The sequence below is a fragment of the Thermobia domestica genome, chromosome 5, assembly GCF_964235325.1.
Source record: "Thermobia domestica chromosome 5, izTheDome1.hap1.1, whole genome shotgun sequence".
Taxonomy (NCBI): Eukaryota; Metazoa; Arthropoda; class Insecta; order Zygentoma; family Lepismatidae; genus Thermobia; species Thermobia domestica.
In genome coordinates this window covers 294,089,074-294,101,409 of record NC_137458.1, presented here as the reverse complement: position 1 = coordinate 294,101,409, position 12,336 = coordinate 294,089,074, and the positions used below count along the sequence as shown (strand labels likewise).

The window sequence follows — 12,336 nt, the reverse complement described above, 5'->3', positions numbered from 1 at the left end:
TGCACTGGCAACCATGTATGACTACAAAACTTGTACCTCAAAAGCCTTCGTTTGAAAAAGCCATCTGCTGTTTTAACACAGTATGTTTTGACATTTTACAACTATGATTTATGAGGGGGTAAAAATTGGGACCCCGGTATTTCGTGCGCGCCACACCGGGTTGGCACGGGCCTACCCAAAAAAAATTGAAAAATATATGGACCCTAAAAGATACAATAAAGAGTAAATATATTTTCTACTATTTATATGAATGGTAAATAATTAATTAACAAATAGCATCAACCACTACTGTAAAAGTAATTTCTTACTGTCATTAATTATTAAAGGTAGCGGGAGCGGTACTACCCAAAATTAAAATCCTAAAACCGCCCCTGGGAGCAATTCTTATTATTCTTTCATGGTTCGCTGTAGAATCATAAACAACGAGGGGAGGGGCTCGGCCCCCCTGGCTCACAAAAATGTATTAAATTTTTTAAGATTTTCATAGTACAGTACAAATAAAAAATACCAAACATAGCAACCAGGGAGATGTCCCCCTAGAAAATTTTCTTCGCGCACCTATGGGGAGGGTCCCCCCATATATATATATATATATATATATATATATATATATATATATATATATATATATATATATATATATATATATATATATATGATGTAGGATGTTTTGTTTGGCGAAGTTGGCTACTATGAGAGTGGTGTAAACGTCACGGCTGGATTACCTTGTGTGCTGTGTAAATGATAAGTGATGGGACAAATGATGTTTTTAAGGGATAAATTACATAGTTGAAAACTGTATTATTAGAAAATAGTAAGAGTGATGAGGACAACATAGTGATAAAAGAATTGTGAGTTGTCTTTCGCGTATAGGAAATTCTAGTGAAGTTACATCATCATGAAAATGTTCGATGAAGCTTCAGGTGTCAACCAAGAACTAATAAACTCTTACGAGAACTTGAAGCGAACAATAGTAAAGATAGTTGGTTCCAATCATCATAATGTAGAGTCAATAAAATCAGCGTATGGAACTGTAATAAATTCTAGACGAAGGATGCACTATATAATAGATGTAAATGAACTTGTAAGAGTTTTGGAAAAAAGAGCTATGCTCAGTGTAACAAAAGTTGGAGAATTTCGAGAAATTTTAAAACTATCTCATATACGTGATGATGCTGTTGAAGACATGATACGTACGCATGAAGGGATGTTAAATCAGAATACAGTCGGTGCTAACAGAAATATAACATACGTAGAAGGTAAGTTATTTACTCGTTCTGTATGAGTTGGGCCTACCTGTGTCTTCTATAAGTCTTCAGGGTGCAGGTTTAGTATAGGGATCCATGCATAAATTTATTGTATATATGTCTTTCAGTAAATCGAATGTCTATCTTAATTATTTTTGGAGGTGTAGACGTGCATCCCTTTGTGCAGATTCACGTTAGGAGGGCATCAATGTACGTACACGATAACAATTATGACATTTGTGCTGTATCGCCGGACCACACAAAAATCGAAAAAAAGAAAAGTCCCAAAATATACTACATGTGGTTAGATTACACTACGTTTGCTTTGAGTTACCTTCGATATAGAAGTGTGTAACTTTTTACAGCTCGGAATAGAAAATTACTATATACGTCGTTTGGATTATAACATAAAACCTACAATGCAAAAAACACGAACCATCCTATGCTAAGTGGCTATAGAAAGCACAATTCAGGGCAGGGCGAAGCTGACGGGTAGGCGCATCAGCGATAGTGGGTATGGTCATAAGCGAGGGTAGTGAAAACAGGTGGGTTTTAACAATTGTATGAGTTTCAGTAGTACTTGTAGTCCCTCTTCCTCCACATAGGGTGCCGCATACAACATCAAAAACAACCAACAACAACAACCACTTTCTTAATTGAACTATTCTCCTTACCTGACTTTCACTTACTCTTCGTTATACACCAAAATAACTGCTCCAATTCTCTCGGTAAATTCCCTAAAATTGGTCTGACAATACAGCACTTAAGTCATATTTAATGTGCAAAAGGCACTAGCCGAACTATGCTAGGTTGTCACTACAAGGCGCGAATGCTGTCTGAGTCAGGGCTGGAGTGCAACAGGGTGTCCACACGGGTCTATCCGTATTGGGCAGGAGCGTCAGTGACGATGGGTAAATGCATAAATGAGGATAGCACAAAACGTATATGGCATGAAAAAACTTACCTAACTTGTTGACTTACGTGTTTTTACGAGGGCGGGTTGAAACGTTCTCGGCCTGTCCCAGAAATGGCACTCCAATCAGCAATTTTTTTTTTTTATTGCTCTTGCCTAGGGGCGCTTTTCAGTTGTTCATATAACAAGTGTCAACTTGTTCTCTCAAGTAGTTTGTGTGCAGGCATTGTTACAGTTAGACAGACGTCTTGCGTGTTACTTGTGAAAATGGATATCGTGCGGTAATCAAATTTTTCGTTTTGGATGAATTAACCCCTGCCGTCCAAAAGCAAATGCGAAAACAATTTTCGCAGCAATCTTTGGACCGATTCAAAAGGGATCCAACCGATTTTGTGCGGCGATTTGTGACACTGGATGAGCCATGGGTTCACCACTACATACCAGAAATGAAACAGCAGTCCAACCAGTAGGTGGAAGCCGGTGCTGCAGCGCCGAAGAAAGCGAAGACGATCGTATGGGCCGGAAAGGTCATGGCCAGTGTGTTTTAGGATAAGAAAGGGATCCTGTTACCCTTGCAAAAGGGAAAACAATTACAGGCGAATATTACTCCAACCTTCTTGATCAGCTGGGTGCCAAAATTCGGGAGAAGAGGCCTGGCTTGAAGAAGAAGAAAATCATCTTTCACCAGGACAACGCATCTCTGCACAAGGGTGCGTTGACGATGGGGAAACTGCGGGATTTGGGGTACGATTTGTTCGGCTATCCCCCATATTCTCATGATTTGGCACCATCGGACTTCTATCTGTTCCTAAATTTGAAGTAATTTCTTTCTGGGAAGCGCTTCACATCGAATGAAGACGTTGAGAGGATCGTGGATGACTATTTTCACAACCTTCCAGACTCTCACTTCCGGGAAGGAATACAGATGTTGGAGATTCGCTGGACCAAGTGTATTGAAGTTAAGGGAGATTATGTCGAAAAATAAAGTCATTTTTGATCTGAAATTCGCAGTCTTTCATTGTCAGGCCGAGAACTTTTCACCCCGCCATCGTGCGTGACTAAAGACGTTAAGGTAATATCCCGTACGTTTTCATTGCTTTCACATTGCATACCAAATAACACATTACTAGCGTAAATTTCGCAAAAATGTGATTTCCATAGGACTTAGACCCTTCTATGATTGCGCGTCATGAGTTAGCATACTGACTTTAAATATTTCACTTCACTTTGGATACTGTGATTAATGGCTGCCTTATGACGAATCCGTGCCTAATAGGTTAAATTTCATTAATGTATTTCTAGATAACGTAGATGTGCATCTGATAGGTAAAAACAAGGCATATTTCGATTATTTACACCCTGGTCTATTAAAATATTATTATAAATTTCTCTTGTAAGTTGTACAATTATGTGGATCCGTACATTGATCGCAAGTATGAGATTGTGCTGATTGGAAGTCTGAGTTACCACACTGTAACTTAGTGCTTTTGTTTCGACAAGCTGTCGGGAGAAATTTTGTAATTACTGTTCAGACTTTTTACTGGAAACAAAAGGCTTATATAAAAAACTTACCGCAGATAGCCGCTCCGAAATACGAAATTTACGGAGAAATGAACAGAATCAGACAAAATGTGATACTGAGAGTAACAAACGTTACAAAGGTCATCACTGTAGGGAGATTACTAAGGGGGAAAACATGAGTTAAATTATGGACTGTATGTGATCGCGAATTGATGAAGTGAGGTGGCAGTAGAGGCTAATTTGAGGAAGGCTTAACCATTATGACTGTATGAGGCAAATAATAACCTCCTTGAATAAAATTTTTACGCACCTTTCTAAGGATGCTACGTGCCAGTTGCATACAGATTTATAATAAGCATACAAGCTGCCATAAGTTGTATGCATGTAAAATTATATGCTTTTAAAATGACAAATATGAAAAACGCACCAAACAGTACTAGGTGGTCATTACGCAACATCTCTACCTGTTCGGATGCAAGACAAGCAAAGTGGATTACTCCACACGGGAGTTTGTCAATAAGGGGCAGGTGGTTACTGCATGTATATTTGTATGTCTTTTATATTATCGTATGTGAGGGATTTTTCTACATTGATTACGGTTTTCTCACCTTTGTGCATTCACTATTTTCCAACTTAACTTATAATTGAATTCTATTATGGAGGCAGTAAATGATTTTATATAACCAAATCATCTTAATGCTCAAATCCAATTATATACAAGGAGTGGGGAAAACATACATGACTGCACCGAGATTCGTATATTCTGAGTCAGAAAACAGGTCTACGTAACTGTTATGAACAAAGAATTAAGATTTATGGGTGAATATTTGTAGTGTTAATTCTTGAAGCTGGTAGGTAGAAAAGATTCGCATATTTGGGCTTTCAGGTTAGTGTATGGAGGTATAACCTCTTCAATAAACGAAGACAGTTGATTTATATGGTTTTAGTATTCCACTGAGAAAGAGCAATTGTGTTTTTATTCGGAAGAATTGCTCAGTGTTCTTGCTTCAGATTTTATGTAGACTTAACAGGGTTGACTAGTTTAAACCTTGAATTAAACCATTTTTTTTTTTTTTTTGAAGGAAAAAACTTGAAACAAACAAACAAAAGAAAAATTGATATTATGACAATATGGCCTCGTGTGCATCTTGAATAAAGAAAAACACAGCTTTCTTACAAAGCTGTCTAGAATATTTGTTATAAAAAATAAACTAGAAAAGTAACGGTTTCGGAAGTATAGCACTTCCTTCCTCAGACTACCACTGAAATCAGAAATAAATTTATATACAATTAAGAAAGGAGATCATTAATTCTTTCCACCAATCAGGAATCACTGCTCATTAAAAGTTCACTTTTTATTTTAAAAGCACTACCTCCCTTCCGGGGGCGAGCGTAACTGCTGTGGTAACTGCCTCGGTGGTTTCAAGTTAATCTGCCACATTGTGAAATTTTGATTCCCCATAGCGACTGAAGGAGGCCTCGGAGAATATACTATCATGTAAGATTTTTTGCATTATTTTAATCTGTAGAATAATGATCTGTGGTCCGTAGGCACCATTTTTAGAAAAAAAAAAAAACACACACACACACACACTCACTCTCTCTCTCTCTCTCTCTCTCTCTCTCTCTTACACACTTACTTTTATTTATATATATATATATGTACGTGTGCAAATTATTAGACTAAAGTTGGAAAAATGAAGAATCTTAAACATAATTTTAAATAAATCCTGAATTGTTGCGTTTTTTCACCTTGTTACAACCTGTTAGTATTTTGTACGCATTCCTTTTGATTTTATTACCATTTCTATAAACTTTGGCATACTTTTCATTAACTTTACAAAAGTATATTTCACTTCCTCATCACTGCCATATTCTGATAACTACTGCGATGAGATCAATCTTTGTAGTTATCCTTTCTCTCTTCACTTTTTTCTTAACAATAGTCCACAAGTTTTCGCTAGGGTTTAAGTCGGGACAATTTCCTGGCCATGGCAGAACCTGAACACCATTTTCTCTCAGAAAATTAGTTACAGTCATTGTTTTATGGTATGGGGATCCATCACGCATATAAATAAAGTTCCCATCCGGAAACCATTCCTTCATTTGTGGTTCTAGCACCTTTAAATACTGATTTTGATTCATCATTCCTTTCACGAGATACAGTCTACCAACACTGACATACAGCTCCAGACCATGACTGACATTGAGTGCTTTACTGTTTGGGAAACACAGTTTGGTGAAAATGCTTTATCTGACGTCGTGCGAACATATTGGGTACTTTCCTCACTTATGGAAAATATTTATTCATCAGAGAAATATGCCTGGAAATAGTATAATGTATATCAGTGTATTGATTTTAAATTTTATCACAATATCATAAACCAAACATCATATTCGGAGAAGCAGCTCCTCCCGTAAACCCTTGTACAATCAAGTTAAAAAATATTTAAGTGTACTACAACCTCCCAAAGATGCTCCAATTGACAAAATGTACAGGATAAATATGTGAATTTTGGTACTTTACCTTGCTCCAGTCATCCTTGAATCTTTCTTTCATTTCCTTTGCCCATTCCAACCTCTTCTTTGCCAATGCTGGGGTTAACTTCGCCTTTGTGTAGGGCCTTCGCGCTGGTAAACCCGCTGCACATAATTGTCTTCTCGCTGTAGATGAAGATATGACACATCCGTACGCCTTTTACTGATTTGACAAATCCTTGCTAGTAGCTCTTCAATTCGATTTGGCCATCTGTAGTAGTTTCCTTTGAACACGAGGAGTGATTTTCGGTTTATGTCGACATTTACCTGAGCGGTTTTGTGTATATGATGCACCGAGCTTCAATGCCCAACTTATTCGACTGACTGTTTTGAGAAATAGACAGTTTCCTGGCTATTTCTTGCTTGTGTAACGTTTTTCTTGCACAAGACATTCATTTAATGCAATTTTACGTGGTGATACGTCTTTGATTTTGCCCATAATTGTCACTTTCACTAAAGCTCAAAATACAGAACGAAAGAAATTTCAATACTTTTTTTCCAGAGATCTTCAGCTAAAAATAACAATTAAGAAAGCTAAAATGCATGTGTTTTGCACCTAATACACATTAAACTATTATTTGGAATATTAAACACATAATAACATTGAAAGCAAATTTAATACGACGTATAAAAAAAGGGCCAACATGTGCTAATATAAGTATACAATGATGCAGTTGTTTACCATTGTTGCCAGTTTCTTACCACTGTTGACAGTAAGGAATAAAAAAGGGTCATTATTTTCTATTGACAAGTTATATATAAAGCCCAGAACATACTTTAGGTTTAAAAAATATCAACTGTACACAATACGAATGGAGAAAAAACAAAAATTCATCGAAAATCCTGAAGAATCGACATTTAGTCTAATAATTTGCACATATATATATATATATATATATATATATATAAACTTAAAGCCTAGGATGGCTGTAAGGCCCGTGAATTCGAGTCGTCGTCTTGCCGTTTTGTGACCAAGTAACAGACTAAAACAATTCAATTCCCACGGATAGTTCCAAATCCAATCTCCAGCAGAGGGAATGCAAGCTTTGGACATAAGATCTTATCTCATATTTGAGTCTCAACTTGCCTGGGACATGAATATTTTTCACCACCACTTCTTTTAGTATCCTAACTTACATGTATCTAACTCGTTTAGCCTACAAAACGTAAGTGGGTCGTGAAACGTGGTAAAATGCACAGTGAAGTTAATGGCGGACCAATCAGTCTGTTTTACATTCTGGTAACACTCAAATCTGCCTATCCCTTCTGTGCTTTCTCTCTTAGGAAGGAGATTCCTATGATCTTGACTAAGAGTAACCGATTTCGATTCACCAAGAATAGCAGTTTGAAGTTCTAGCATCGAACTTTGAACCTTTGCACTAAAAGTGCAAGATGTATTTATAAAGTGGTTCGAGCTTCATATGAGTGAGTGATTCATCCTGGTAAACAAGACTACAGCTTAAATGATAGAAATCGCCTAGTAGTAACCTGTAATTGGTAGAGACGCGAATGTTTCTGCTTATGATTTTAATAATTTTATCTTTTGTCACCGAATTAATGACGATAACGTACTATTAAGAGTTCATTTGTAGGCAAGCTCATTAAAATGGTTTGGATCAGTTGCAGTATAGTGCAACTTGGTGTTTACTGTCAAGTCCTGTGTCTTGTATAGGATTTAAAGTATAAATTCGGTTATTTCAGAAGAAAATGTCCTCGCAAATGACTTAGAGCAATGGTTCTCAACCTAATTCCTATCACGATCCCCATTTTATCACATCCTCTTGCCAGCTACTCCTTATAATTTCTGGTTTGTAATAAGCTTGTGTGGGATTTTTAATATACCTATTGCGGAGATCTCACGATGTCTATCTATTTCTATAATAGTAGAATCCATTTCTTGTATATAGTGGATACAGTAACTTCCCTAAAAGCGAATGGATTAAAACCAAATTTGGCAGGGTTTGAAAAAAAAAAAAAACGGGTTATTTTGAGAAACCCCAATCCACCTGGGCTCATATGGGGTTTTTCGGGTATTTTCGGATTTAATTGTTTTTTTTTTTTTTTTCGAAATATTTAAATGTCTTTGGGATAAAAGTGTTATAATATGATATATATTTCAAGATTGTCATTGTCACAACTTGCAACAATTTTCTGTTCACTGCTGTTTTGAGAAAACTCACCGCCATTTTGAAATTTTACATTGGATTGCCGAGAAAATCTATATGGTAAATTTAGAATATCTCGTGCGTCTACCCTCAAAATTTCAACTTAGAAGACAGAAAATTGTGCTTTGTAGCATGGATACTCGCTATTTTGAAATTTTACGTTGGTATGCCGCCAAAATATATACAGCTAATTTAGTGTGTCGTGCTTCTACTCTGAAAATTTCCACTTAAAAGACCGAAAGTTGTACCCTGTAGTGTGTGTGGTACAGGCAGACAAACAAATGAATGTAGATCGAGTCATCCCAGGAGCTCAGTAACGTTCACCAAATACAAATACCAAATATTTTAAAACAAAGATTTAACTCATTTTATAAAGTAAATGTTTCAAAATGTCTTAAAATGAAATTAAATATCTTCCAGCGTAAAATAAATAGTTTTATTGTTGAAGTATTAACTTCCGATATTTTGTGTGTTCAATTGCAGGAATTTCTCGAGCACATCCTTCACGACGGGTTTTTTTCCCTGAAAATGCAGCTTTCTTTACTGTACATCGAAACGTCCCCTAGTACAGAAAGTTTGAATTCAACACTTGAAGTAGTAGCGTTACGTAGTCTTCCGAACTCCGAGCATTAAGCTTCTTAAATTTGACAAGAATTTTTAGCTATTCTTATTTGAAGAGTAGCAATAAATGACTGAACTAAACTGTTGTTGTTGGAAAATCAAATTTTACTGAAGAATTGTCTTACCATCAAAGGTAAGAAATAATATTAATAGTTTTACTAATGTATTTACATATTTACTGGTAGTGCCGGCACATTAAACCCGTCAAACATATGAGAGAAAACTCCCTTGACGTCTCCGAGTGGTTGAGCACTGTTCATGGAAAGTATTTTCTAAAATATAAAATTGCATATTTTACTTCAAATAAGCTATAAGCATAATCCATACACTACTTTGTTCTATAATTATCTCACGCTAAGGTAAGTTATTATTATTATTATTATTATTATTATTATTATTATTATTATTATTATTATTATTATTATTATTATTATTATTATTATTATTCATTTATTCATTCATTCATTCATTCAGTACATTGAGAACTTTATAATGGTCTTCTCTTATGTTTAACATTATTGTATACTTTAACGTGAAAGCATCTAATTCGACCAAGGAAAGTCCAAAATCTGACAAAACTCGCTTTCAATGTGATCACCTTAGTTCTCCCAATAATATACGGTACTAACAGAAAGCTCAAAAGTCCATGTGAGTGTTTTCAGGTGGGTCCAATCCGAAAAAACCCGCCTGGTGTTTTCGGGCTGGATCCACTTGGGCAAACCCTGAAATTTAACCAGTTCATTCATATTACAAATATCGAATCCTTTCTGTCATACTATTTCGAAGTGGAGGCCGTTTGAAAATTTTAAAACTTTATAACTCTCTTAATTTTGAGTAATATAATAAAAAATAAAGTGATTTCAAATTTTGGTTTAAAAAACTTACACAGTTGTTAAAAAGTTATTGAGTATTTTAAATGACTCGATAATGTGCGTCACGAAGATTCGACCGGATATTCTCGCACTAGTGAAATCATACCATTCTCAGGTATCTCATAAGCTTTCAATTTTAAATTTATTTCAATAATCATGTTTGGTTACATTTGTATTTTTCTGGTATTTCAATATGCAGTTCTGATTAGTTTCATATCGTACCTCGTTCATTTAAATTGATTTTTAAACAACTCTGCACCTGTTGAAAATGTTTAGTAGACCTTTTTTTTTTTTTTTTTTTTTTTTTTGTTAACAGTATGCATAAAAATGAAAATATGCCTGTCAGAACAAAATTCAAAATAATATTTAAAAATATTTTCCTGCATTGGGTTCTAATTATATTTATCTCTTCCGCTTAGCTTCGTGACCCCCATGAAAGCTTCTTGCGACCCCCAGGTTGATAAACCCTGACTTGGAGCTACTTACTTGCCATATTCAGGTCAAGCTGAAAATATTCAGGTTTTCGTGCCGGAAAGTGACGAAACTTATTATGCTTTATAATCAGCTGTGCTTGTGCGTAGTAAACACATTTCTTTCAACAAACAATTTAACACAGAAGAGCTCATATGTTTTATGAATTGTAAAAACATTTTAAACGCAATTTTTGTTCTTTACACTGGCTAAATGATGCATGAAGTTCGTGATACTTCCTTACGCTCTGCAGTTTCCAAATCGCAAGGTTCTTGAAAACACGTAAAACCAGCTTTGGCAAAAATTATAAAGCCACCTTGGTTACTGCTACATAAAACTGAGGCCTCCATGTCGACAGTTAAAGTTTTTTTTTTTTTTTTTTTTTTCGTAATGTAACTGTCTTAACACGTGATTCAATTTCACTTGTGCATTGCATCTTTCTTAAATGACTCTAAAATTTTAATAATTTGCAAATAAAACAATGTTTTTTTTTTAAATAAAAACTCTTGAGTATAAGAATATTACTGTCCTTTACCGATTATAACTTTATCTTTTTTTTCTATTCTTCTTTTTCTGTCAGTCTATTATTAAGATGATTTTTGCTTAACTGTCTTCCAATAATTTCATCGTTTTTATATTAGTCCTGCAGAAGAATGAAATCTTCGCTCTTGCTAATTTTCGATTAAGCTTTTCTGTTAAATTTCTTGAATATTCGATCGTCGTATGAGTGTTGGGTTGTTGGAGGCTTGAGTAAAAGAAACAAGATGGAATTTGAGACAAATTAGATTTTACATAGTATGCCAGTTATATTTTATGTGATCTTTAGCTTTCTTCGCAAGTGTGTTTTACGACGAGAGAGATTTAGACAATATATGTGACCCAACAAACAAGGTTTTCAATTCCAGTTTTAGCGTGGAAATTCAATTTCCGGCGTTTTATAACTAACAGTAATATTAACAAAATCTTTCTCGTACTATCTAATAATATTATGTCGTTAGGGAGATACAGTATTTCCATATGATATATAACATTCCGGAAATATGTCACGCAAAGAGATAATTAGGCGTTTTGTAAATTTGGTTATTCATGTACTCTTTGCTGTTTTTGTGGCCACTTTTATTTATGTATTTATTTTAGTTATAGTTTCTCAATGATAATTTCAATGTATTGGATGTTAAGATAGTTGTGAATTTCAATTAAAACCATTCAATACTAACCTTGAACTTAACTTAAGCACCTGTTTTATTAATTCAATCGTATGAGTTTCGACGATTGGTTGTTATCATCATCAGTACGCGACTGTTAATAAATTTTTACATTGGTTCGTGGATTCACTTAGTGGGAAATTTTCAGTTCTTAGAAAACAAAAAGGCACTCAATTATACTTCGTTAACAAAAAATAACTAAATTTATTACTCCAATAACTACTCGAAGGGTTGATAAATTTCAGCGTCACTCCCTGTTGTAAATTCTTCAGTGCCTGTTATTTGATGAAATTACATTGGTTTTTTAAAAATAGAGTTGGTACTAACATCAATTTCATCAATACTAACTGTTAAACCTACAAGAACATTTTGGCGTCCTATTTTTTAACTTAAAAAATCAGGTTGCAAAACAAACGAAGCTCAATATAAAACTGGTTCATTCTGTGATCTTGAAGATTATTTTGCATTTCTTTATTACCCTTCAAGGCAAAAAGTAAAACAAATAAAATCTACTGGAATCTAAAATATATTCCTGAAGACAGCTGACGTTTTTCTATTTGTGAAAACTCTACGTATGGATCCTACATTACTAGGAGTAGAGGGCCGGAATTTAATCTCAGTCGAGAGTAAAAAATCGTTATTTTTCTTATTATCTGTTAGTACGTTTCCATAATTGATTGTTGGAGTATGTAAGAGTTTTGAACTGAATTGTGAGAAATTGTCTCCATTGAAATATATGTGAGAAAGTGAACAAACAAGCAACATGTAAATTCCTACTCGATT

At 34.9% G+C, this 12,336-nt stretch overlaps 1 protein-coding gene across 10 annotated transcripts in view; it reads left to right on the top strand.

Moving 5' to 3' along the window:
- The first annotated feature begins 685 nt into the window (after positions 1–685).
- Fadd (fas-associated death domain protein) overlaps positions 686–12,336 on the top strand; it is a 185,742-nt gene continuing 174,091 nt past the window's right edge. For all 10 annotated transcript variants that reach the window (XM_081760278.1, XM_081760273.1, XM_081760280.1 and 7 more), the window contains exon 1: positions 686–1,259. In XM_081760278.1, the coding sequence (XP_081616404.1) occupies positions 899–1,259 (361 nt within the window). In that variant the 5' untranslated portion in view covers positions 686–898. The remainder of the gene's footprint in view (positions 1,260–12,336) is intronic.